The sequence below is a fragment of the Drosophila biarmipes genome, chromosome X (genome assembly GCF_025231255.1).
Source record: "Drosophila biarmipes strain raj3 chromosome X, RU_DBia_V1.1, whole genome shotgun sequence".
NCBI lineage: Eukaryota > Metazoa > Arthropoda > Insecta > Diptera > Drosophilidae > Drosophila > Drosophila biarmipes.
The window spans coordinates 8,140,105-8,167,639 of record NC_066611.1 but is presented as its reverse complement, the minus strand read 5'-3'; the positions used below and the strand labels follow the sequence as shown (position 1 = coordinate 8,167,639).

The 27,535-nt window shown below is 39.8% G+C and overlaps 1 protein-coding gene across 3 annotated transcripts; it reads right to left on the bottom strand.

Annotated features, from left to right (window-relative positions):
- Positions 1-344: 344 nt before the first annotated feature.
- Positions 345-27,535, bottom strand: LOC108036367 (glutamate receptor-interacting protein 1). 3 transcript variants are annotated; one of them, XM_017112454.3, is made up of 10 exons: positions 27,033-27,535; positions 9,350-9,469; positions 5,997-6,209; positions 5,714-5,907; positions 4,923-5,233; positions 4,680-4,843; positions 2,162-3,410; positions 1,361-1,563; positions 819-1,297; positions 345-756 (listed from the first exon to the last, which is right to left on the bottom strand). In XM_017112454.3, exons 1-10 carry the CDS (start codon positions 27,202-27,204, stop codon positions 655-657), a joined length of 3,207 nt encoding a protein of 1,068 aa, XP_016967943.1. In that variant the 5' UTR covers positions 27,205-27,535; the 3' UTR covers positions 345-654. The 3 variants fall into 3 exon arrangements, with proteins under 3 accessions (XP_016967943.1, XP_016967952.1, XP_043949402.1); XM_017112463.3 differs by having other exon boundaries at positions 5,714-5,904; XM_044093467.2 differs by lacking the exons at positions 9,350-9,469; positions 27,033-27,535 and adding an exon at positions 7,409-7,513.

The window sequence follows — 27,535 nt, the reverse complement described above, 5'->3', positions numbered from 1 at the left end:
CTATAGAACTATAGGTTTTACAGGGTACAGAGTGTAAAGTACGGTGAAAATTTAAAGGGGTCCCGAACTACAGGTATTACAAAAGAATTTAAGAAAAATATATTTAAACAATGTACTATAAGCTAGCTTCATAAAAATACCAATATATATAGTATACGTTTCGAGTCTTCTGGAAAACTTTAAACAAAATATTGCCCGGCTTGAACAGGTACATTTGTTTACAATAAACATGTTATTGAAGGTAGTATTCCATTGTCAAACCCTAATCTTAATTTTTGGCACTCATTTTGTCGAGAATCTAGGTCATACAACGAAAAACCAGACATTGAAATTACTCATAGTGGTTGATTGTTTAGTTTGAAACAAACTTTCGGCATGATTATTTATTTGCTAGAAAACAAATTTAGCGTAGAATTAAAGTACAATTATGGCAGATCTAGTTTAGAGAGGACTTTGTTTGGTTATGGCAGACTGAATAGCGCTTATTGTCCTTCAAGGTTGGTGTTTTCTTCTTTTCTCGGTGTGGTTTGTTTCGTTTTTGTGGAGAATACCGAACATGGGGGTATATAGTATGTAAGATTAGGGGCTAGCAATGGCACTTAGGATTAGCTTAGCGTACAACTAGTTAAACATAGGGGTCTCGCACTCCGGGGGTCACTCGGTGCGCTGCATGATCATCTCGATTTTGTCGCCAGCGGCGGCGATCAGGGGAACAGTGAGGCAGCAGTCGAAGTCCTGCGTCTTCATTTCATTGACCTACGGAATAAGCATTAATATTATTAACTAATTAAATGGTTGGAGATCGAACTCAGACCCACCTGCATAATGCGATCGAAGGGCTTCAGGAGACCGCACATGTCGGCGGGTCCGCCGCTACGAATCCTGTTGATGAAGACGCCCCGCTCGTAGAGCCCGTCGGACACGGAGAAACCGTAGTCGTCGTACACCTTGTCCTTGTACAGGGTGACATGGAAGACCCGGGGCTTGCCGCCAGTGCCATTGCCATTGGGGCCACCACCTCCGCTGGCGTTGCCATTGCCCGACTCCTTGCTGGCCTCCGTGTTGGCCGAGGGACTGCGCGGACGCCTCTGGACCTTGGCATAGATGGCCTGCGTCTGCGGCAGGTGACTGCCGTTGGCCAGGTCGTGGCTGCGCAGGATCTTCAGGTCCACCAGGTCGCCGAGGTTCTGCAGCAGACTGGTGGCATGCGACAGGGGCATGCCCTGCACCGAGTGCTCATCGATGGCCAGCAGCTGGTCACCCACGTGGATCTGGCCGTTCTTGTGGGCAATGCCACCTGTTTGAAGGGAAATCAATTAATTTCTGACTTCTATTCAACTATAAACTCTGGCAGACTCACCCTCCACGAGGCCGCTGATGGTGATGGGCTTGGTGATGTCCTCGCTGCCGGCCAGAGTGATCCCCAGCAGTCCTCCCTTGGGCTCCAGGCGCACCGTGAAGATGATCTGGTGAAGGCTGCTCCCGCTGCTCTTGCTGCTCGAACTGGCCGCCGAGCCGTACACCTTGTTCTCCATGGGTGGCGGCAAGGCGGTGCAGTCAACACTGGGAAAAATAAGAGGAATATTTAAAATTTCATTAAAAAAAGGTTTAAGTATTTAAATTTATTTGTATAACAATATTAAAAAAAAAGTAAGTTAGTTGTTAAAATTTTTTTATTTAGCTCTTGGGTAAAAAAAAATATTTATATATTTAGCTGGAAGTCTTTTAAGACTATTTAAAATACTTGAAAAAGTGAAGCTTTTCCTTGCGAAATATTAATAAATGTGTATTCTGAATTCAATCTCAACTATTAGATACTCGTACTCACTTGTGTGAGAGAGATGGAGATATGCATGCATAAAATCGACTGATTTCGAAATGACAATTTTAATTGCCTGTAACTTTTAAACGCATTGTCCGATTTGAACAATTTTTGGCATTTAGATGGTTATTGATACTCATAAAAAAATCCTATTAAAACTTTCACAAAATATTTAATAAAATATTAAAAATTGTGCACCACTTTATAACATAAGCCCAGTCATTTAAATAAAAATTAAACTAGTGTAATAAGTATTTAAACCCTACAAAATTAATCAGTAAATCTATTATTTTTTTAGGGATTGTATAACATTTAAAAGGATATCATTAAAAGACTCACCTGGCATAGCGATTGAGCTCGTAACCGGGATACATCTGCTCCTGCTCGTCCTCCTCCTCGGGCAGCTCGGTGGTCAGGCTCTGCGTGTTGGGCGGGGCCACAAAGGATCGGCTGTTGACGGCGGTGGACCAGCCGTTGCCCGGACCGCCTCCTCCATTCGCACCCGATCCGGATCGCAGTTGCACCGACTGCAGACTGGCGTCGTCCATGCTGGGCACTCGAAAGTAATCCGGCTGCGGGGTCCTCGACTTCAGGGAGACGCAATCCGCATACTTGCCCGCCGTCACATAGGCGCTGCTATAAAGATCGTGATCCGTGCTGCTGGAGGACACACCCATGCCCATGCTGATGCCACTGGGCGGGCAATTGCTGTAGATGGGACTCGACATGGGCAGGAAGTCGGGCAGGACGATGCGCTTGATCGTCAGCGTGGTGAAGTCCGAGGAGCTGTGGCTGGGATTCTGCGACCTGCCCTCCTCCTTGAGCAGTGCGTCCACATTGAAATGCTGCACTGGATGCTGGTCAACGGCCAGCAGGATATCCCCCGATCGCAGGGAACCACTGCGATGCGCGGGACTGCCCATTTTCACGTCCGAAATGACCAGGCCCCCGTGGCTGGAGCCACTGACACTCAGTCCCAGTCCGCACTTGCCCGCCCTCAGCAGCTTGACACTGAAAACGCCACTGGCGGGCACCACGGCGTCCGGCATATCGAACTCGATCTCCAGCTCCAGCCAGTTGGCCGGCGTGCCCACGTTCCCGCCCCCGCGACTGGATCCTCCCTCGAGCAGTTGCCTCATGGCCGCCGCATCCAAGCTGTACATCTTGTTGATGGCCACGATGCGATCTCCGGCCTGAATGCAGCCACTGCGATCGGCCACCGAATCCGCCAGGATCTGGGCAATGGCCACAGCTCCTCCGCCGCCTCCACCTCCTCCACCGGAGCCGCCAGATCCACCAGTACCACCTCCCGTTTCGGCCAGGATGATGCCCGCTCCTTGGCTGCAATCGAGGAGCACGGGGAAGCTCTCCGCCCGGCAAAGGCCCAGTCCCATGCCCAAGCTGCTGCTGCCATGGATGCCGCCGCCGCCACCACCTGATCCTGCCGTGGATCCCTGAGTGCCTGCAGGATTCTCCAGCGGCAGGGAACTCTTGCGGGCGAAACGCTGGCGCTGGCGGCCCGCCGTCGAGGATTTGCGGGACTCCAGGGTGCTAAAGCTGTACTTGGGACTGCCCAGCGCTGTGTGTCCTGGGGATGGTAAAAATCATCAGGATCAGTAAGGGAATTACTAAATAAGCGGGGTATAATGGAAAGGTTTCGCCAGGTTCTTGGGTTTTCTGATGTAAAATATGTTATAACGTCAAAAGATCACCTAAACTTTTCTAGATCCCCCCTAAAACAGGAGTGGACGCAGTGCCTCCTCCTCTTCTGCTTTCCTCCTCCACATTTTCTAAGTAATTTCCCCTGCCCCTCGGATATCTAGTACACTCAATCACACCTCCCCCAGTGCCAACTTATGGAAGCTTTTAAGACCTTCTGCCGCTGACTCTTCTGGGGAGACTGATCCGCAGCTTAGCCAGCTGCGTGTCCTCTGCCCAGACCACTATTTATGACCTCCACTCGCCTCTATTGTTCTCCATTCCATTTGGTATTTCCGATTTGGATTCGATCGATTGTCAAAAAAAAAAGACTGCGGCGTCTTTCCTCCGGGGGAGAAGTCGATTTTCGGCTGTGGACTGCGTCTCTGCGTGTTTGCTTAGCAAATGGAGGGAAAAACTTGGAAAAACAATTGATTGGCTGCAGCGAGGGCGGATCGAGCGGTTCTTGGGGGAGTTCTTCTATAGGTATTGCGTGGCTCCTCAAATGGGAATGCATTAACAAGTGACAATTAGATTTTGATTTGTAAGAAATTTTAAAAGAATTAGATAAATCTTTTTATAAGAGAGTCAAATTTGTGCACAAATACTAAACCGTTTATTCGTTTTTATTTATTATAATATTACTTTTGTGATTTCATGATTAGTATATTTTATGCTCACAAAACTTCCTCTAAAATAAACAAAATTATTTTCATTAACTTACTACTAGTTCCTGGTTCTTTTGTGAGTTTTCTTTGATACATAGATCTTCAAATGGCACCCTTGGACCTCTTGTCTCCACTTCTATATTTTGGAAAACCTTAGCCCATATAGTATTTAAGCCCTGTCTCTGTCTGAGTTTCCTGTGATATATTAAGTAACTCCAAATGGAACCCCTGGATCTCTGGACCTCCCCTCGCTCCGTACTCTATAAGGCCTGGCGTCTCTATTGTTTCAGCCGGCGCTGCCTCTTTTCTGCTGTTCATTAGCCGTGACGCCCACGCCAGACCTTCGTCGCGCCGCTTGGGAGCCTGGCTGATTTGGCCTTGCAGATTTCGACTGCCCGATAGCCAAATAAGTAGGGAACGGGGCCCGAGATCTAGGAGGGGGTCACCCAAAGCCACACCAATCCAAAGGCAAAACCAAAGCCGAGACTCACCGCGACGGGCCAGCGCGTGAGCGGGCATGATCTGCATCTGCGTGTAGCCGCGACCCGTGCTGGTGTCCAATATGGTCATCACCTCGTCGGGACTGAAGGCGGTGTGCTCGATCATGGTGTCGTCGATGGAGAGCACCTGATCGCCGACGGATAAGGCGCCGCAACTGGAACACAGAGACGGGGAAAAAAGCGGATACATGAGAATGGGTACGGATGCAGACGGTGCTCCCAGATATAGCCTACCGGTCCGCAATGCTGGCGGGCAGGATGCTGGCTATGAAGACGCCCGACGACTCCTCGACCTTCTCCCCGCTGGAGGGAGTGCTGGAACCGGAAGCGGAAGCGGGCACCGCCGCCGTATAGTTGCAGAGCACCAGGCCCAGCTTGTCGTTCATCGGCCGCTCGATCTCGATGAGCAGCGGTCCCATCGAGAACTCCACGCTCTGCACCACGGACACATCGTACTCGATGGTCAGGTTGGTGTAGCCGGAGACATGGCCGCCGCACTTGATGATCTGCTGCGCCTCCGCCAAGGTCTTGCCAATGAGGGAAACCTTTAAGATTGTACATAAGGAATAGAGGTAATATTAGTTTTGTAGTTTTAAAGAAACTTTTCCAAACTATTTTTAAAGAAGAACAAATTCTGGTAAATACTTGGTAATGAAAATGTTTAAATCAGATCATTGGGATAGTATAGGTTATAATACCTTAAATGTAAGATTAAGAAACCAAAAAAATATATTATAAAGAAGTCTGATAAGGTCTTGATAATTAAACGATTTTAGAATCAGATAATTAGGATAAGGATGTTATAATGTTATTTATTCTTTAAGCTTTGAACTTAGAGAACTCTTTTTTTTAACTTTTTTTAAATACAAATTCTCTTCTTGGGACTTCGAATATATTTAAAGAAAAAATCCCAAATCTTTAGCTATTGCAAAATTCTCGAGAAACTGGAGAAAAGCACATTCGAAACCCAAAAAAGACAGCCAAAACGGAAACGGAAGTGTCACTCCAGATCAAAATTCACTCACATTATCGACGCGCAGCAACCGATCGCCGGGCTTGATGCGCCCGGTCTTATAGACAGGGCCGTGGGGCCGCACGTGGGTGACGATCAGCGGATAGTCGGCCCCGCCCCTCAGCGTCAGGCCCAGGCAGCCACTCTCCCGCTCCACGGTGATCTGCGCCAGCTTCGAGGTCACACAGAGGCTGTTCTGGGAAACTGCTGCGCCGCGGAAAGGGGGAAAAGCGATGAGTTTTCTAGAGGTGACCTGAAATTCCTAGGGGCAGGCCGCATTGGATGGGCTCACTTACTGTATTCGGGCAGCGAGTACTCGATCTCCACGATGGCAGGACCCGCCTCCGAGCCCCCAGCGCAGAGCATGTTCATCACCTTCTGGTTGCTCAGGCCAATCGTGGAGATGCCGTCGATCTGATGGAGCCGATCGCCGGGGGCCAGGAAGTCCGCCGCATGGCCCACCGGACTTAGGGAGCCCACAACCGGCGGATACGACAGATCGTTGCGTTCTGGGGAAAAATATAGAATAATATTAAATGTTAGTTAAATCTTAGTCGAAAAGAAAATTCTTAAATTATTTACAATATTATGATATAAAAAATTTGGAATTCAAATTACAATAACATACTTTAGGAAGACCTCATCAGAATAATTTTCATTATAATAATATTTATACACTGACAAAACCAGCGGTAAGCCTTTAAATTTTTTTTCCATATTTCTGAAGATCCGTTTCCATTTTTAATAATTTTAAATATGCAAGTGTTGAATTAAATCACTATATTTACTTTAGGAACTTTGATTTTAAAATAATATTTTATTCTTCTATTTATCCACATAATACAAAATGTTTAAAGTAGATATGATATGATAATATCGTATATATTCAAAGACTTTTATATTTATTCATGAATTTTAAGTGTTTTATATTACTTTTAGTGTTTTACATTATGCAATAAAATAAATATGTAATAATGGAAAAATGTTTCACTTTTATATTAGTAAACACCTGATATTTAAAATTTTGAAAAATCCCTTATAAGGCTTTTCAAAAGATTTTTGTTTTTATTTGCATAAACACCATAATTAAGTGTACCATTTATTCAATAATTTACTTTTATCTATAAGATGCCTCATATCACTTCCTAAAATCCCTAAGAACTCGCTGATACATATGTATATTTTGATGACAACTTGTAGTTTCTAAAACATCTTATCAACTACATCTGATAAGCCAAATATCACGGGTAACTGACCAACACCTTGCGGAATTAATTAATGCTCCTGCCGATGACAGAGGATTCTGGAGATGGTATATGGCTCCCTCCCTGCGATCCACCACTTGGATTTCCTGTGGCGACTCTGTCAGCGACTCGTCACCCGACACACAGGAAAAACGCATGAAAATCGAGGAGGGCAGGGGGAAAAACAAGATACTCGGCGTAAATAAAGAAATCGGGTAAAAAGTACAAAAAAGACGACGGCCAGTAGTTTGGGGCCAGCCGCAATGGGAGCACAACTGGCAGATTGCCAAAAAGAAAAAAAAACTGAAAAACTAGCCGCCGAAAAACAGAAAAAAAATTGCAAGAAAATGAGGGGGAAAACCGGCGCGACGCTTTATGACAACACACATCGCAGACTGGCGACCACGGAGGAGATGATATTAATGCCGGGGCTTGGGCTGGGGGTGTATGGAGGCGCTGCTTACGTCAGGAAGGAGCAGCACAAGTACCCGGGGTCTAAGTCTAAGGTTAAGCCGCCCCCCAAAAGAAAGGGGCGACCCTTGCCCACTTCACGCACCCGCCAAATCCCCAGCGCGGCAGATTAGTCAAGAGTACAAAATCCGAATGGGTGGACTTTACATTCTGAATCAGACGAAATCAGTCACAGCCACAGCAGGCGGCCGATTAATAGGTTCGCAGGTACTTTTTCTATTGAATTATTGTTGAACAACAAATACCCCCCTTTATCACCCTGATCCTCTTTACATTAAAATTTTCCCTAGCACATATATACTTTTAAAATATAATTTTATAAAAATTATTATTTACATTTTTCAAAAACTTTGATTGAGTCGAATATTATATGTTTATCATCAAGAAGAAACATTGTAATTGAATCAAATTACATTTATTTCATAAAATTAAGGTTATATACTTTTAAAATATAATTAAAAAAACAAGGTATTATTTACATTTTTCAAACACATTTTACTATTTCTTTTGCCTTTCGCTTTTTTTAAGAACAAAACTTTTTTTGATAATATTAACATTTGTTGGGGATCGTAACTATTGCTCTGACTGCTGCTGTGCCTACGTGTACATACTCATTATTATGTCTGGCATCGGTGCCCCGTCCCGCCCCCCCAACCTGCCCCTGGGGGTGGGTATTCTCTCTAGATTGGAACGATGATTTATTTTGGCAGCGACAACGGCAGACGGAGACTCGAGTACGGAGCAACGGCATTATCGAATCGACGGACACGGACACGGAGACGGAGACGGAGACGCGTTCCGCATTCAAATCGAATGATTCGGGGCCGGCCCACTTTGTCTGGCGATCGGCGGAAAACAGCCAGGGCTCTATGGTTATAAGGCAACAGCTATATGGACACTGCCACATATAGCCGCAGACAAGAAACCACCCCGAAATGCTGTCCATGATGCCGAGTTGTACCATCGTACCATCCCATCCCATCGGAAGCAAAACCAAGGGGCAGCCCCATCGACAGTACGATAAATCAATGCAGAGCTTCTGAAATTAGTAATGCCATATGATCTGAAGCCATCCTAGCCATCTATAATATCTTCGGTTTTAAAAGCTATGTTTTAGAAATGGGAATACAGACAAATATGATTTTTATCACATCATATTTAAAACTTATATTACCCAAACAACAAATTTTAATAAAATCTTTATCATATTTATTACCTATGTATATCATACTATATTAACAAAAAAACTATTTTTAAGACAAATAAGACTTAAAAAAAGTTCATTTCATATTTTTAATCTATATTAAACGTAGTAATAAATAAATGTAAGCCCTAACAAAATCTTGATAATATTTATAACCTATATTATCCAAACAACTTTTTTAAATATTTATTACCTATAGGCAAACAAGGGATAATTTGAAATATATGTAGATCTCAAACCAATCTGTATCATATTTATAAAAGCCACCTTTTTTTAAAACATTTAACTACAATTAAGAGTATTGATGAAAATCTCATATCCTAACCGATTTTTTCCTAATGAAAATTGACAGATTAAAATTGAGATTTAATAATACAATAATACCCCAACTTTTATCTGACAACTTCAATATACATTAATAAAAAATCGGATTAGATCAGAGATTCGCAGGGGTGAGGCGATTTTTATAAGCCACCCGCATGCAGAGCTCTCCCAATTGACATGATTGATTCGTGGCTCAATTTGTGCCTAATATAATTGTATAATCAGTGCTGATTTCCTATGACAGCTGACAGAAGATTTCTCGGTGCCCGCCCCCTGAGCCGCCACAAAGATATCGACTTACCCCACGGATCCCCAGCCCTTTTCCTCCACTTTCCACTCGAGATGCATTAGTGGACCCGGGATGTGGGCTGTGGGCTGTGGGCCGTGGGATGGACCCCCTTCTCACCTGCGAATGTGATGGCCAAATGCAGGGCGTTCCGTGGCAGAGTGATGGTGGCGTAGGTGGTGCCCCTTTCCGGTGCCAGGCCGGAGTCCTCCGATTGCGCCGGACTCATTGCGCGGTCCACTGAAAGAGAAAGAGAATATATAGGGAAAATTAAAGTAAAAGTAAACAAGGGAGGTGATCGCACATCAAAGGGGAGTCGTTCGTTCGTTGACCAACTTCTTTTTTGCACTTTCCTAATCCATTTGGCCACACCAGCAGACTTCAAAGGAGGCACTACCTCCTCCACAAGACCATCTAGCAGCCCCCCACCCCGAAAAAACGTATCCAATTCGATTCGGAGAATTCCCAATACAAATCGCCGACCTTCGGCGTCGCCAAAAAAGCTTCAATTAAAATTCCGCCAGCGAGTGAATCTCACTCGAGGAATTATAAAACCACAAAAACAGACATGTACATATAAAATGTGAACTCAATTAATCTTGTATGCGATGCCCCCAAGCATATGGCACAATAGGCAAACAAAACAAAAGCACGGAGCCACGGGCAGAAGTGGCGGATCACTCTGGAAAATTGGGAAATCAAATCGAATGGCTTGATAAAAGACAAATGCCTGTGAAATGGCCAATTTTGCCACAGAGATGCAGGAAAACTCAATCAACTTGAGCCGCAACTTGGGCCACTCGAACTGACTGACAGCCCTGGAAAAAATCGTAAAATATATACCTAAAAAATATGAAGAACAGTAAAAACAATTTGGATTTACTTAAAGAATAAAGAAATCAAAAAATGTAAGAAATACTTAACAGGGAAGTATTTATTTGTCTATAATTAGGCCAAAGAAAGCTTAAAAATATATATTTAATTATGTAGTTTTATGTAATTTTAATGTGTCTAAATTATCAGGAAATTTAAAAAGTACCTAACAAGAAACAATTTTTTTATTTTGAGGAAGGTATCGACAAAATAAAAAAAATTGAATCTGGAATTATTATAATTAAAAATCTAAAAATTCAGATTTATTATATATATTTATATTTTATAATAAGGAAGTCTTTTTCTTATTCATAATTATTTCAAAAAAACCATAGCCAACCAATAAATTGAAAAAAAAATTTAATTGAATCTATTTAAAAACACTATCAAATTTAATTTATTTAAAGTGGTGTTAATTATTTGTTCTCCATAAAAAAAGAACAAATAAAATAATTGAATTGTCTGAGAACAATACGAATAGGAAACTCTTTCAAGATTGTTTGCAATTAAATGACAAATGTTTTGGGTGGCAAAAAAGACATAATTCACTGTACCGCATACAATGTATCTAGATAGATACCTCTGCAACCATTTCCTACCCCTACTTCATTCAGTATTTTTTTATTTTTTTTTGTTCTATTCTGTGTGGCAACACTTTTGGCTTTTCTTTTGGGGGACCACGCGGCGTATACGCGATCTGCTACAATTACGCCGTGTGTGCGTAACGAGTGAATCCCCCCTCCCGCACACACACTGGCAAAAAATAAACAAAAAAATAAAAACTAAAAACAAAACCGAAACCGAAAAAAAATAAGAACACACGTGGCAACGTTTGACGCAAGCGGACGCGACTTTTATTTTCGAACGCTTCAATGGCGCATAAAGTTTTTCTTAATGCGCCCGCCCGACTATGAAAAGCAGCAACAATAATTAGGCAAAAGCCCACCGAAAGAAAATGGAAAAGCGGAAAAACTAACAGGGGCAGTGAGCTGCTAAAAAAACGTAACGTTTCGCTTCATTTGTCCGACACACACACGAAAAATTCACAGGCGAGTGTGTGTAGAGAGCTGATTCGCTATAATTTATTTTCATTTAATTTGTTTTCTTCGGTTTCGACTTCTTCTTCTTCTGAGGCGAAGAAAAGGTGTGCCAATTTGCCTCAGTTGCACCTTTGGTCACACTGAGAACAATTTTCTCATTTGTTTTTCACATTTTTCGCTAGGAATACAAATTTGTAATATATTTAGTTGCTTACAAATCAACAAAACCAATTAGGAGAACAACAATAATATAATTATATAAATATTTTTGAAAAATACTTTAAAAAAACATTTAAAGAAAATATACTAAAAATAATATTTCTCCATGAAAAGGAAATTACCATAACGAAATAGGTGCAAATTTTAAGCTAAGAAATAAGAAATATGATAATGGCTTGTCGTTTTCAGGATAATCAAAAAACTGAATTTAAAAAGGTGAATTAAAAAGTATAATTTTGATAGAAACAAAGAATTACCTGGTAATATCAGGTGTAAAATTCAACGTTTTTTCCCCTATTTCTCACCTTTTCCCTTCGTTTTTCTTTCTTCTTTCTCGCCGTCTCCACTTTGATTCGCATTCGCTTTGAAGTATTCACATTTCTCTCTGCGGCTTGTGTGTATTTTTTGGATGCGCTTTTCATTTGCTATTTTTACATGCGCGCTTTTCATTTTGATTTCCACTGGCGGGCTGAGGCGCTATTAGTTTTTTTTCGATTTGTTGTTTTTTATTTTTCTGGTTGTTTGATTTTTCTTCGGTGTTTTTTGTGCTTTTTTGACATAATTCAGTGGAGCCGTTGGGGCCGGCAAACGGAAATTATATGTACGCCCGTTTTCATAAATAAATGTAATCAGAATTAAGCGAAAAGCGGGGAAAAACAAGGCGAACTCGAGATGCCCTGGAAGTGCTCGACATTTTCCTTTCATTTCCCCTTCGGACAGCCAAAAAACCGAAAAAAAAAATGGGGGGAAAACAAGTCGAAATGAGCCAAGCGCTAAATGAAATCGAAAAGAGCCCATAAAATAGCCAACTAATGTGATGGAGTGCGTATGGATTTATGAAATACTATATACGAATATGCCTGCATGTGCTGGAAATACGTATAAGTTTGTACATGTGTTCCGATTTGATTCCGGAACTGATTTACACATTCCCCAAATTCAACTTTGAATGTTAACAAGTGGGGGAGAAGCTCTGGATCAGGGAAGATTTATTTACCAGAGGGGAAATTGATTCAAACAAAAATTATCGATATATTATTAAAACACACCTCTACATAATATCGATTCATGTGATCATCAAACTTATACGACCTGTGTATATACCACAGCTTACACAGAATTGATCGATGGATTAAAAAAACGTACGCTCTCCTTAGTTTTCTATCGATAAGCAAATGTTCTTATGATTGATAAATTTAAAAAGAGCCTTTTACTTAAATATTTATCGATAAGCAATTATGTTGTTGTGATTATACAACGCATACTACTTACAGAATTTATCGATAGGTTAAAAACACACCTCTACTTTAGTTGTCTATCGATAAGCAATTATGTTCTTGCGATAACCAAACTCATACCAGGAGTCTACATCTACAAAGGCCAAATTTCCTTAATATGCCTGTTTCCTACGATAATTGACTTATGAATATAATTACTCTACTTTATGGTTACGCGGCTATTAAGTGTTTCCGGGAAGCACCCGACGAAATGGAAAGTGTCATAATATTAGGCCCAAATTAACTTATGGACGCCAACAAATTCGCATTGCCATTTGCAGTTCCGTTCTGGAGAAGATGAAATGGATTTGGATCTCTGGGATCCCTCGGCTCTCCAGATTGGTGGGGCAGTTAAAGCTATTTTTGCCCATGCCGCTTGTCGTGCGTTCGTTTTTATGGCCAGTCGCGCAAAAGTTGCCGGGAAATTTATCGGCGACAGTTGCCAATTCCTTCTCTAGCGGAAATTGCGCTCATCCGAAGAGATTTCGGTGGGTGGGCCAGGGGGGTGTTGTGGAAAAGCCAGGGGGAGTGGCAGTGCCACCCGTTACCCAGAGCACTTCCTGAACTCATCCTGGCAATTAGACAGAGCACAGATAGCGTGTTCAGTGATTGAAATAGACCCCAGGCGATGATCCGCTCGGGGTTGGGAAATGGCACAAGTGCCGATCCAGACAGACAGCTCCTCTCCATCGCTGGGGGTCGTCAACGTCAGAGTTTCCCAGCTTTGTACTCATCGCACTCCGCCCCCTCCCTGTGGGCATTGTGGATAATGCTGTCTTCTGGAATGGTTCATTTGCCGCATGGAATTCCCCGGCGATTTGCCACATTTACTTGCAAAATAGACATCATTCAAGGGAAATCTGCCCAACGCGATCTGTTCATTATAAGGGGGCAATATAGGGGGAAACTGACATTCCAATCTTTGGAAGAATTCGAGATCTTAGGATTCCTCTGCCGCTTCTTAACGAATCTATCAATCAGTTGGGTTGAAAACAGGCTAAAAACAGCAGATTCCCTTTAGATATTAGACATAATAATCGAATCCTTTAATATTAAATATAACAATCTTTATGACATTCCAGTCTTCTCAAAGAATTTGAGATCTTAGGATTCTTTTGCCACTCTCTAACAAATCTCGCAATTAATTGGGTTGAAAACGTGCTAAAAAATAATAAACGAAGAATGATCTTCTTTATATCTATAAGACCTAATAATCTGTTCTTTTATTATTAGATATTATAAGCTATTTGACATTCAAATCTTCTGGAAGAATTCGAGATTTTGGGATTCTTCTGCCACTCCCTAACAAATCTCTTAATTAATTGGGTGAAAACGGGCTAAGAAATAATAAACGAAAAATGATTTTCTTTAGATATAGATTAGGCGATTACCTATTCATTTAGTATTAGATATAATAAGCTAAATGACATTCAAATCTTCTGGAAGAATGGGAGATTTTAGATTACCAAATCTGTCAATCTATTTGGATATAAAAAGGTAAAAATAATAGCCAAAAGTTTTACATATTAGATATAACAATCCAATCTTTCAATATTATCTCTATATGTCATTCCAATCATCTCGAAGAATTCAAGATCTTATGATTCTTCTGCCTTTGGATATTAGACATAATAATATAATCTTTTAACATTAAATGTAATAATCCATATTAATCTATATACTAAATACAATTTCCCATTCTATTTCCTGGATTGTGTATCTAATACCAATCTCTATAGGAATTTGTTGATCCTACAACCCACTTCTTTTTTTCCGTATCTCTATCAATCTCCTTCGATCGGTCTCTTTGATTGACTTGTTCCTGGAGATATATATATTTACATCCAATTGGCAGGTGCTGGAAGATCCATTTGATGTGGATGTGGGCCAAACAGCCGACTAATTGACTGATTGAGTGTGTGAATGTCCAACTGACTGGCTGTGCGATGGGTATTGATTGATTGACATGCCAATCTATTGGCAACTTGACGCTCTGTTATTGTTTGCATTTAGCGGCGCTTCTCTCCACGCAATTTCCAGTTTATTTTTCTGGCCACAAAAAGGGAATGGGTCTTGTGGCTGGGAAAGTGTTTTGTGGAAAAAAGGGGGACACTCGGCCACCAGGGGGCTAAGGGGTAGGAGTGCAAGGGGTCAAGGGGGACCGGGAACAGAACCTGAAACTGCGTAGTTTTTACGTCCGAGTAAGTGCCCATGTATCCATTAACCCACAAAACGCTGACTTTGTCTGCACTACAAAAAATATTGACCTGGAAAAATCTAGAAGGCTGTCTAGAAAGCATATTTATTAATTATTAAAAGACTAGAGAGTTTTTAAAGAGATTTTCTGTTTGATGCAATGCATTTTTGTGTCAAGTATTACCTAAATAATTGTATTTAAAATATGTTTATAACCTATACAATTAAAAACGTATTTTTTATATTTATGAATTCAAATTTATTTTAGATCTACTTAAATTTGTTCTATATTTTTAACCAACTTTCTTTCTGTTGCTCTAAATTTTAGCTATATTTTTTGTGCAAGTGCTAGAGACTTATTTATTAATGGACACGCAGAACAGGGCGTGAAAATGCGAGTATGTCAAAAATTTCACAATGGAATCTATTTAGCACAAGGCTTCCTTCGACGCCCCCATCCTTGGGGCTACCCCCTTTTCTCCCCCCGGCCGAAGACAACAAGAAAAACCAATTATTGCAAATGAACTCGAGTGTGGTTCCGCAAAAATGTCAACATCTGATAAAGCCGCAACAAAAGCGAATTTACGAGGACGGCCCTGCATGGGCGGCGGTGGCAAGGGGGCTTTTGCAGGGGGGTCAGGCCCTGCAGCCAAAGTGCAACAGCCGCAACGAACTCAACTTAAATGAACCGAACTTGGCGAAAAAAAGGGCGACCCTTGGCTGCAAAAAAGGAAAGTGAAGTAGGGGAAACACGCAGACACTCCATTGAGATCCTCGGGTATTTAGCAAAATGTTGACATTCATTTGATGGCTGAGCCACAACAATAAAAAATAATAAAAAACCGCCAGGGATGCATAGTTGGATTAAGGTAAAATAAGATTGTAATGCCAAATATTCTAAAAATTAAATACATTTGGGATAGCATTAATTTAATTTATACTGTCATATATTACATTAAAAAAAAAATAAGATAACAAGACATATAATATTATGTAGAAAAATAAAAGGTCAATCTACTAAAAATATTTAACCAGAACTTTTAATGTTAATGGAACTAGATTGTATATTATAATATCTTAGGCGATCACTTGGTTTTCTTGATATATTACAAATATACGAGTATATAATAATAATGCATTTAACAACTCCATTCCCTGTAAATCCTACCCTCATAATGTATTTTGAATAAGAACATAAATAATAATGCTTCCAAGTGATCACTTGGTTTTCTTGTTATATTATACTAAAATTGAAATGTTGTTTATATGCATTTTAGAAATCTTTCTCCAGGAGACCTTACCACATCCAAGGATCCAGATCCCTAGGTTCTCTGTGAGCTGTATCCCTGGATATTTAGAAAAAAAATTCACTTTATACTATAAATAAACATATCTTTTGGGATATATTAAATTATTAAAAACAAATAAAATGGGGTCCCTTATATCCAGAACTTAAAATGTTGTTGGATTATAAGATTATGTATTAGAAAATGTGATATTATCACTTGGTTTTCTTGATATATTACAAAATACAATGCACTTAAGAACCCCTTCCCCGGGAGACCTACCACACCCAAGGATCCAGAACCATAGGTTCCCTGTGATTTGAATCCCTAAAAATTTAAAAAAAAAGAAGTAATAAAATGTATACTATGAAAAACATCAGATTTATATGATATATCATATTTTAAACAAAAATACCTTTTATATTATATAAGAAAATTACCCAGAACTTCAAATGTGGTTCGGATATGACTATATATTAATATACCTGATATTATCACTTGGTTCTCTTGATATATATACAAAATACAATGCACTTAGGAACCCCTTCCGCGGGAGACCTACCACACCCTAGGATTCAGAACCATGGGTTCCCTGTGGTTTCTTATGAAAAACATCATATTTTTGGGATCTATTATATTTTAAATAACAAATTATATTATAAAAGAAATTTACCCAGAACTTAAAATGTTGTTGGATTATAAGATTATTTATTAGAATATGTGATATTATCACTTGGTTCTCTTGATATATATAAAAAATACAATGCACTTAAGAACCCCTTCCGCGGGAGACCTACCACACCCAAGGATCCGGAACCCTGAGTTGCCTTCGGAGCTGTATCCCTGGAACGCCAGTCGAGCCAGCTCATGGCTGCTCGCACATCGCACATCGTAACAAATGTGGCCGTCGCTACTTCTCCAGCTCTATGTGTCTCCTGCCCGATGCAAAAAATAAAAAACACCCTTTCGCTAAAGTTCTGCAAGGCGCAGATGATATAGCTGAAAAGGGGCGGTGGTAGAAAAGGGGCGGGCAGTCGCCGCCAAGTCGCGCTGCAGTCGAGTCGAGGAACTTTGCATCAAAATTGATTTACGACCAGTTCGGTATTTTTTATGCCTTTTTCAGGGGGGAGGAACAGAGTGTTGGAGAAGAAACTGAGGGAATTACACTCAGGAAATATTGGTATCGTATAAAGAATACTCTTTTGAAATGGTAATTTAAAAAAAAAATGATTTCAGACCTAATAAACTGCAATTATTCGATATTCTTTTGATTAATAATACTGAAAAACATTCTTTTCAGTGCCCTTGGAGTCATAATTTTCCACAGAACATTTCATTTGCACATCGTCATTTGACGATTTCAGCAGCACTCCTCATATCGCTCGCCATGTGCGACATTGCCACCAGTTGCCCAATGCCCCGGCGTATCGGTAAGGGGCCTCAGATTTATGCCCCGAAATGTTAACTACCCGTAACCAATCCCCGGCCGCCGCCGCCACTCACGCACAGCACCCATCTCGCAGTGATGATAAGGAGAAAAGGTTCTATTCGTATATCTTTAGTGAGATTTTTACCGTTCCTGCCCCCCGATAACACCCGGGGACTTGTGGAGCAGGAGCCGGGGGTCTGGCACTTCGGGCAGATTGTCAAGTGGAGGAGAAAGAAATAGACCAACTGAACCGTCATTGGATTCGTTTCGGGGAGGATGCATACAAATTTGTAACAACTCATGACGCTCAAAACTCAATTAAAGGGCCGCCAGTAGAAAGATATATGTGTATTCCTATGGAGAGATGGGCAAATGCTGGCGGTTATGAGGAGAGATGAAGTGTTATGCCGCCCATAATGAGGCTGGGACAGATCACTGGAGGGGCGGCGTCTAATTTCCCGAAAATTGAACGCCAGCTTAATCAAATCCCTTATTGGAAACGAAAGTGAATTTCCCATGAAGTGAGCAGCAGCAGCATCATCGTTATCATCTTTCCGGGGAAAACATCCACCCATTTTACTGATATTTTTCCCACAAACGTAATTCGATCGTTGTGAAATTCGATTAATTGCTGCTTAAGGGTGTTATCTGGCCGAAAAATAACACTTTATGCCTAAGGGGTTTTGAAAATGGTAAATATTTGAGCTTGAGAGATTATTATTATGATTGTAAAGGTTAAATGATACTGGTTGAAATTAGGAAAATTGGAAAAACGACGTTTTGCTAAATTAAAATTGGATTTTTAAATTAGTATTCCCTATTTTATTTCATCTGATGTTCGAGCATTTTCTCCATTTCCCTTGAGTCAATTTTAGAGTGAGTTTTCCTAGCTGGAATTTCATTGCAAGGCAACAGGGGAGATGTATTCCACTCGTCTCTTGATCAATGACCATATAAACGGGAGTGAAAACACATATATAAGACCGCAAGACTTGTATTTATGCAGTGAAATATTTGCATTCATAATTAACAGGGAAAATGAGGGTATAAAAACCAGGGGGGGCCGCGGAAAATCGCGACTTTGAATGCTTTATGATTCGCGGTGAGTGGAAAGCAGGAGGTGGAAGTTCTGTTTTGGGGGCGTGGAGCAGTAGACAGACGACAAATAATTATGGATACTACCCTGTGGTGGAGAGGAGGGCACTGGGGAGTTGTCAGCCCAGAGCAGACTTTACAAATTAATCCGAAATTCAAGTGGTAGACGCGACAAAAGGAGCAAAACACAAACAATAACAACAAGAAATTATATTAAACGTGTGCAGCAGGCAGGGGCGTAGTTGGGGGGCGGGTAATAGAAAATGTTTTAGTATTTAGACCAGGTTTCTCCCCTTAAAATGTGGCTCTTCAAATAAAAACAAATGGGGACTCAGAGCCCCATTTATCCCCCTGGCCCACAGCCCTGGCTCCATGACTGTTGTTGTTTTTATTTTCTGTTTTTGTTGCTATTTTTACACTGCGCTGCACCATCAGCCGTTGAAATTGTGACATTTTCCCTCTCTGCGCATACTTCTGGATGCAGCGGGAAAATGGGGAAAATGGAAAAGCGGCGAAAGGGGCGTGTGTAGATCGTGCGCATTGTGGACCGTCTCACACAAAGGACAGCGTCTCGTGGAAAACAAATGTATTTTCAATTCCAAAGTGTTACTTCTGTTAAATAAACATGGATATCTTAAAAAAATAATCATATTTTTTCAAGAGGGAAATACTTTCCTTACAAATTTGTGGACTTTTATAAAGGTAAATAAAAAATCTTGTTGAAACGAACTATCTTCATTTTTCTTAATACTTTCGTCGACTTGGAACCAATTTAAAATATTTTAAACAGAGATTTAAATTTACATATTTTTATAATGCAAATATATGTATATTATTTTTGTATTACATTTTTGAAGATTTTATTTATTTAAATTCCATTTAATAAATAAAAATAAACAAATATAAATAAAAAATCACCTGTATTTTTTATGAAACTGCAATACTAATGCATTTCTTTTTACAAAGGTTTGAAGTTAGGAACCCTTACTGTAGATATCGGTTTGTGTATATAGAATGTGTGATTCCCCCGCTTTCTGCATCTCCATTTCTCCCCCTTTCTCCTTCCCTTTCTCTTTCTCCGTCTCTGTTTATGTTTGCCACTGAGTGACGTCGTTGTGGCAGATTTCGCGGCAGCAATAGGAAAATTAAACAAAAATAAATGGCATGGTAGCAAAATGTTTGCAACATGCCACTGCAGCAGCAACAGCAGCATAAGCAATTTGTTTACAGCAACAACCATGGAGACCACACAAAGGAAAAGTGACCATAAAATTGGTTTGAAATTGGTTCTGGGGAGGCGCAAAAGTAATTGCCGAAAAGAAGCGAAAGTCGAGGAACTTCAAAAGGAAAGTGTCTTGGGAATGAAATCATTTTTACAGGAAATAGCCAGACATTTTTTGTTAAGAATATGTGCCGGAAAAGTGGAAAATTGCATTAAGAAAGAAATTACTTAAAACGTCAAAGACAAGAGTTCCTATAATAAATATTTTTGGTTTCATTTGTATTTTACATTTTTTATAGGATAATGATTAAAAATTAAATAACTTAATATCTTTGTAGTGCCTTGAGGAAAAGATAAATAAAATATTACTTTGAATAACACAAAAACCATTTATATTTTCAATTTAACTTCATTATAAAATGAATTTGAAATCAGTTCATTAGAGTGAACTTTGTTTTCTGTATTTTTTTGTCATTTCTATAGGTAAAAGGTAAATAAATGAATACTTTGACTTCAAAGATTAAGGAAAATATAAAATAATTACTGGTTTAATCTACAAATCCTTCATGAACACATTAATTATATGCACATAAAATCAGTTCACTAGAGTGAACCTATTTTTGTTCCGTTGTTGACTTAAGTAAAAACTAAATAAATAAATATTTAAACTATTATACTTCAAATATTTGGGATATTGCAAAATAATTACTTATAAATTCCTCCCTAAAGCACAATTACTAGCTGCACATAGAATCAGTTCACTAGAGTGAACCCTGTTTTGCATGTTTTCGTTCACCGGCCGGAGTTCAGCGGAAGTGCAGTGAACTTTTATTCAGTTATTGTGGCGGAACTTCATTCGAGTTATCAGTTGGCAGCAGCTGCCACCGCACCTCGTGCCCCACCACCCCAGTCTATTGTAGCCTATTGTGCCCATGCGGCCCACTGTGCACGGTGGAGCTGGTTGGCAAGGGGTAACCGGCGCAAATGTCATTTGCCGCTGTGCTGCTTTGTTTACGCGCTGCTTCTTCGTCGTCGCTTCCGTTTGATTTGGCAGCTTTATGATATGGGGGTCCCAAAGGATTTTCACGCCTCCCAAAACAAAAGAAGTACTCTTCTTTGGCACTCGAAAACAAAACACTCAAAAATCAGTGGCGTGGCAGAAATTTATGAAGGGGGGTCTTCGAAAACGCCCTTTTCTAGTATTTTTTTTAATTGTATATTTTACTGTAATTTTAGCATGGATAATCCCAGCTTTCTGTGTATATCTATTAATGGAATGTATTGAGCTATGGTTAAAAGATATTTATTGGTGAGCTCTTACCAATAATTATTACGGAAACTACCTTTTTAGGTATATTTTTTAATTATCCCAAGGTATTGAACTCTCATTAAAATACCATCTTTATTGGTAACCCCTTTAAAATACAAATTATTTTGTTCGAAAATGTCGTTTTAAATAAACACTTTTTTTATAGAAGTTAGGATTTTTTCCACCCCTCCTGCCTACGCCCCTGTGATAAACAATACCAACTGTTGGACGAACCGTGGAATCCCACTCGCTCTGTGCTCATTTCGTTTTAATTGCGTCAAATTGTTGGGTTCTCTTCGAGTCTCTTCAGAAACCCCTGCCACGCCCCATTCGCAGGGGACTCCCTCCGCCCCCGCCCATGTCCGTGCCGCAGCGTTGTTGCTTTTTTGTTTACACTCGATGGCCGCAATGTGGCGAAAAATAAACACACACACTCGCACATGGACACACGGGCACACACGCGGAGAAAACTCTTACGCACATGGCACGAAAATTGGAAAAGTGGGAAAATCTGGGGGGGGGAGGTGTATATTTTCGATTGCCCAAAAACGAATGGGGTAGTGCAGCTGGCCGTGTCCAAAGGGGGAGGGGGGGAGGAACGTGGAAGTGCCGCGCGACAATAGCAACAATTTCTAGCTGTTCTACACTCAACAAAAATACTGGTGGTATACAGAAAATTTAAAGGTTTTTTTTAAAATTTTTATAGTTGATAAGAGATTTTCAAAAATATATTTTAAAATCAAGAATATCTTTAAACATTATTTTCAAGGGTTTTCAAGCTTAAATACTTTTTTTATATTGTTTTCGAGGGTTCTAAAGATTATATATGTACTTCTCTTAGGTTTCTTTAATAGGGTTCCTAACATTGTATACTTTTATTAGATTTTTTGATTACTTATTTTAATCTTTGTTGTAAGCCTCCGGTATTATGAATTTATTTTTCAAATTTTAAATTTTTTTCTAGGTGTAAAGAAAGGAAATTTAAATATTTACCCTTAGGCACAGACTTCTTGTCGTCTGCAACAATGCACTGAGTTCACCCGCTCCTCAGCTTTGACGCCCTTACCCATCCTTACCCATCGATTCCCCAAACTCCCGAATTCCCCCGTTTTATCCATCACATATCACCCAATTCCTTGGAGTACAAATAGTGAAATAGAGCGGGAATTATGGAAATCCCTGGATGAACGAACCTACCCATGATTTTTATTGTTTCTGCATGGCATAAAATCCCCAAAGAGGGGGTGTTGCGACTTGGAGGAGCGGAGTGGGTCCCCAGGGAGGAAAATAAACCCATCAACAACAATGAAGTGTCGCCAACGATTCAGGAATTGCAGCGAAACAGAAGCATACACAAAGGAAAATATATTACCATGACAGAAGAAGAATTACCAAAGAAAATTATAATATTTGAAATTAAATAAAAATTTAAATTTCTAATTAAAAACATTTTTAATATAAGGAGGAATGAATAACTCTTTATACATGACACTCCCCGTTATACAATTCCCCTCCTTTCACAAAAAAAACCAATTTCCATACGCTCAATAAATGGTTAAATCACAATTGCTTTCAAATCGCTTGTAAACTTCGAACACTTCAATTTACTGGTCATAAAAAAAGAGAACAAAAGCGATACTCAAATAGATAGTACCCGACCCATTTCCATTTGGTGTTTTACGTGTCCCTCAAACATTTATTCGATGTACTCAATGCAACTCGTAAAAACCCGACATATGCAACCGAAAATAACATAAAATGTTTAAGAAAATACATTACACATTGTACGATATACATAGAAAATACAGGGTATTATCTACCAAGGATTTGTTCTCGATTTTGTCACTAGCCTTTAATACAATCATCAAAATTCCATACATTTAATCGCCCCATAAGTTCACCTAAAATTTCTATGTCAAACGTGATCTTTTTCAGATTTGGTATCGAAAAAAACGCAAGCCCAAGAAGAATTTGTGACCTGAATGTCATTTTTGTAAGACAATAGTTAGGAACTCTTAAAGATATATTATCTTGTAACTTTCTATGTCAAACGTGATCTTTTCCTGATTTAAAAGCATAAAAAGAGCCAAACCCAAGACGAAACTTTGAATTTTTGTAAGACAATAGTTAGGAACTCTTAAAAATATTTTATCATGTAGTTTCCTGTGTCGAACGTGATCTTTTTCTGATTTAAAAGCAAAAAAAAAGTCAAACCCAAGAAGAAAATTTGACCTGAATGTAATTTGTAATTTGTAAGACAATAGTTAGGAACCCTTAAAAATATATCATGTTGTAAATTTTTTAAGTGCTATAGCATTGCCTTGTAAATTTCCCAAATGCTTTCCTAAAGTTTTTCCCAGTTACAATCCATCAAATAGCCGAAAAAGGAGGAAGCCCTGCGAATTTAGATCGTATTCCCATCGCCTGTCAACGCTTATGGGTTTATCTGCTGATCTATTATTTCATTCCGACATTTTTCGAGTGGTTCCAACTCTTTTTACGATTTCCAATGTTTTGTCGTTGGTTTTATGGGCATTTAATGTGCCATAAAAGTGGACAACAGGGCGAGGGGGGCTTTCGAAATGAGGGTTTTTTTTGGGGGAGTTGTCATCTGTTTGATTTCGGTGGTTCTACGTTTGGCTCCGATTCGGATGCATTGACATTGAACACCTTTCGGTGTTCCCAGGCATTTGTTTGCATTTCGGGGAGTCGAAAGAGCAGTCAAATCAATCGCTTCAGTTGTTGTTTTTGCTGTTGTAGCTGTCATTGCTGTGTAAACAAGTGACATCTGGTCATCCACCCCCCTTTCCGATGCGCCCCCCATCCGGGGATGAGTGCACGCCTCTGTTTGCCTTGCGGATGGGACGGGCGGTCGGCAATTGCAGATGCATCTCAGATGCAGCGAACGGGCTTTACGGAGGGGGTCAGAACAATAGCAGATCAAATGCTGTGTGTTTTCTTGTCAGGATGGGTAAATAAATTGGAGGGTTTTGTGCTCATCAATTACTATAAAAATTACTTAAAGGTATATTTATGTATAAGAAATAACCTAAAAGATGTATCTACTTTTAGGTACAGATAAAAACCGCATCTACTAGATGCTTTTTTCAAAATTAAAAAATAAAACATTTCATAAAAGTTAGTAGAACATTTTCTAGTTTTTTAAAATGTTTATTTAATTATAAAGTGTTTTGTTTGCATAAATTACTATAAGCATGACTTGAAGGTATTTTTGCAGAAGGAAACACCTTTAAGATGTATCTGTTTTTGGCTACAGATAAAAATTTCTTCAAAATTAAAATTACAAATAAATTAATAAATTAAATATTTAAATATTTATTTAACTATTACGTGTTTTTTTACCAGGATGGGTAATGGTTTTTTATACATCTTGATGGATTATTCAAAAGTATTTGAGTAATTATTTGTATTTTCACAGGGATACACCTTTAAATTGCATCTCATTTAAAATGCAAATAAATATAAGATCTATAATAGAGTTTCAAATTTAAATATAGAATATATTATTTAATTTGAGATCAGATAATTGTTTAAAAAGCATAAAGTTTTTTGGGTTATTAAAAATGTTAAATATTAATTCTTTCAAAACTATCTTTAATAAATAAAAGCATATTTTTCTACACTGAGCAAAGACTTGTTCCCATAAAAGATAGCGGTGCTATTTTCCTGACCCCTGCTGTACCTCTCCGTCTAGGCGTTTGGCATCAATGGGCGATTGTCTGGCCCAGTAGGCAGCCACAGCCCACCGACTTTTCCACCAGCAGAAGCTGCATTCTGGCTAGGCACTTGGCCTTATCTACCAGATACAATCTGTGGCATTCCGCGCAAGAAAATTAAGCAATGAAAGGGGCAGGCTGAGCCAACAATAGCAGCAACAACATCAGAAATATTTAATTAAATGCTTAATTACGCTTGCCATGCCATAAATTCATCAAATGCAATTTAAGCCCGCGCACACGAACAGATGCAGATACTTTTTGTATCTTCTTGGGCTCTCCGCTTCTCATTCATTGGAAAGTTCAGTTGCACTGCAGTTGCAACTAGAGTTGGGCCATCATTTTACCCCCCTTACTCCTTGCTCCTTAACTGACATAAATCCCAGCCGTCCTGGCGGCACTCTTAGATCATTAATCCGTGGAAGATCTGCATAAGATCGGCGAGCGAACAGCGTTCGCGGAACGGCCTCTAAGATCCTCTAAAAGGGGGGCTAACCTTCTATGGACCGTATCTAGATGTACACTTTTGATAGGTCAAAGTTGAAAGAGAAGCTTGGTGCGAATTTTCCTTGCCTTTCCTGCAGTTAGATTTATTGCCTTGAGTTGAAATAACTGAAATGCTCTGTATTCCCTTTTCAGATTGCGCAATCCATTCAATTACGCCCCAATTGATGGCGAATGCATCTGATCATCTGCTTATCTGATCAGCTCCAATTAGCCACGATATATATAACTATATCTACATATATAGCTCGATCCGCTGAAGTCCACTGATTTGGCAATTCAATTCGATTGCCAGCCGAGGGCCGGGTAATCCATCAAGCCGCCTGCTGATCCCAGTGAACCGATCGCTGGGAAATCAGGGGTCAGGTCACCCGGCTCGAGCTCCATGGGCTCCATGGGGGTTCTTGGGGGATGGGGCGTTGCAATTGACAAATTTCGAGCGATCGGAAAATGGAAACGAAATGCGAGCAATTACTTTCAATTGAAAATGTCAAACATTGTCTTGGCCCGCAAGGGAACACTGAGAAAAATACTAGTGCTACTTAATAGTATATATGAAATAATTGGGTTTCTAAAAAAAAGGAGCAAAAGGAATACCATTTTTAAAGGTATATCAATAAGATATATCAAAAGATCTCAAGGGAATACTTATTAAAAAAACTATTACTGCCCAATATTTATATATAAAATAATTGGTTTTAAAAAATAAACGGAAAAAAAGCAATAACACTGATGATTTGTATATCTGTAAAATATATGAGTAGCTCTCAATAAATTTGATAAATTAAGTGTTTTCAAAACAGTCATTTCAAAGGAATGGAAAAAATATTTAAAATTTTTTAGATATATTTGCAGCTTCCAAAAAAATTCAAAACTAAAGCGTTTTTTTAAGGATTCAGTTTTGATTTGAATTTTTTAATTGTTAGGATAGATCTTTAAGATATATTAGTGGCTCTCAAAAAAATGCACAAATATAGTGTTTTTAAAAAAGTTTTTTTAAATAATAGAATAATTCGGTTTCAAAAAAGAGTAAACATAAAAATTATAATTTTTAAAGATTTTAAAAAATGTACAGATATAGTGATTTTAAAATAGCTACTTTAAAGTAATAGGCCTTCCAAGAGTGGAATTATAATTTTTAAAGGTATATCTGTAAGATACATTAGTAGTTCTCAAAAAAAAATGAAAAATATAGTGTTTTTAATAAATAATAAAATTCAAGATTAATTCAGGGACTATTAAATAATTTGCATTAATTATTTTGAAAAGCGAAAACTATATTTTTAGCAGTGGCCAAGCCAGCAGATACTTCGATACAAAGATACAAATACGCCGACGGATATTTGTATACAAATCTATATCTAAAGTCGAGCACTTGAGGGCCGTACGCAAGCACCTTGGGCGGAAATGCGATAACCCTGAGTGGGCGGGGAGCAGCGGAAAGTCGGAAAATCGGAAAAGCGGAAAATGGGAGCGCACATGTTGGGCGCCTCTAGGAGATATTCGGTGCGCTTGGCTATCGCTGGTAAGGGAAATGGACTGGGACTGGGGACTGGGGGCTGGGTGGAAAATGTAGGAAAATCTTGGAAGACGGGAAAAGCCCACCGAACACTTACCGGATAACATGGGCGCCAAGGCGGTGTCCGTCGGCGCATGGTGGTGTCCGTTGAAGGAGCTGTTGTGCGACTCCTGTTGCTGCTGCTGCTGCTGCTGCTGGTCCTGCTTGAGGGCCGCCGACTTTCCGGGCACACAGCCCACAATGGGCTTCTTCGATTTCCACAGTTTCATTGCGAGTTTTCTCTGCTGCCACTTCCCAAAAGAAATGGGAAAAACGCGATCTTTACGATTTTCCAACACTCATGGCAGCTTTGGCATTTTCACAGCAACAAAAAAATTAATAAAAATAAAAAAATTGGTGCGCAGTTCGAAGGCGAAGGGGGGTTTTGAAATGAATTCGTCTTCCGATGGAAATTGGGAAATTCGGAAACTCAGAAATTCGGAATCTCGGAATTTCGGAAACTCAGCGCCTGCGACGGCGACTGCGACTGCGATGCGACTGAACCTGAACGATGCGCGCACGTCCGCGGAACACGGCCCGAAATTGCACAGTGAGCGATCT

What these genes read in the sequence shown, in the direction of transcription:
- LOC108036367 (XM_017112454.3), bottom strand. Translation starts at nt 27,204, where the DNA reads ATGAAACTGTGGAAATCGAAGAAGCCCATTGTGGGCTGTGTGCCCGGA. An exon ending in GTACTCGCTGCCCGAATACA is followed by an intron (nt 5,908 to 5,996) that starts GTAAGTGAGCCC and finishes TCCGCGGCGCAG; the next exon opens with CAGTTTCCCAGAACAGCCTC. An exon ending in CCCGCCAGCATTGCGGACCG is followed by an intron (nt 4,844 to 4,922) that starts GTAGGCTATATC and finishes TCTGTGTTCCAG; the next exon opens with TTGCGGCGCCTTATCCGTCG.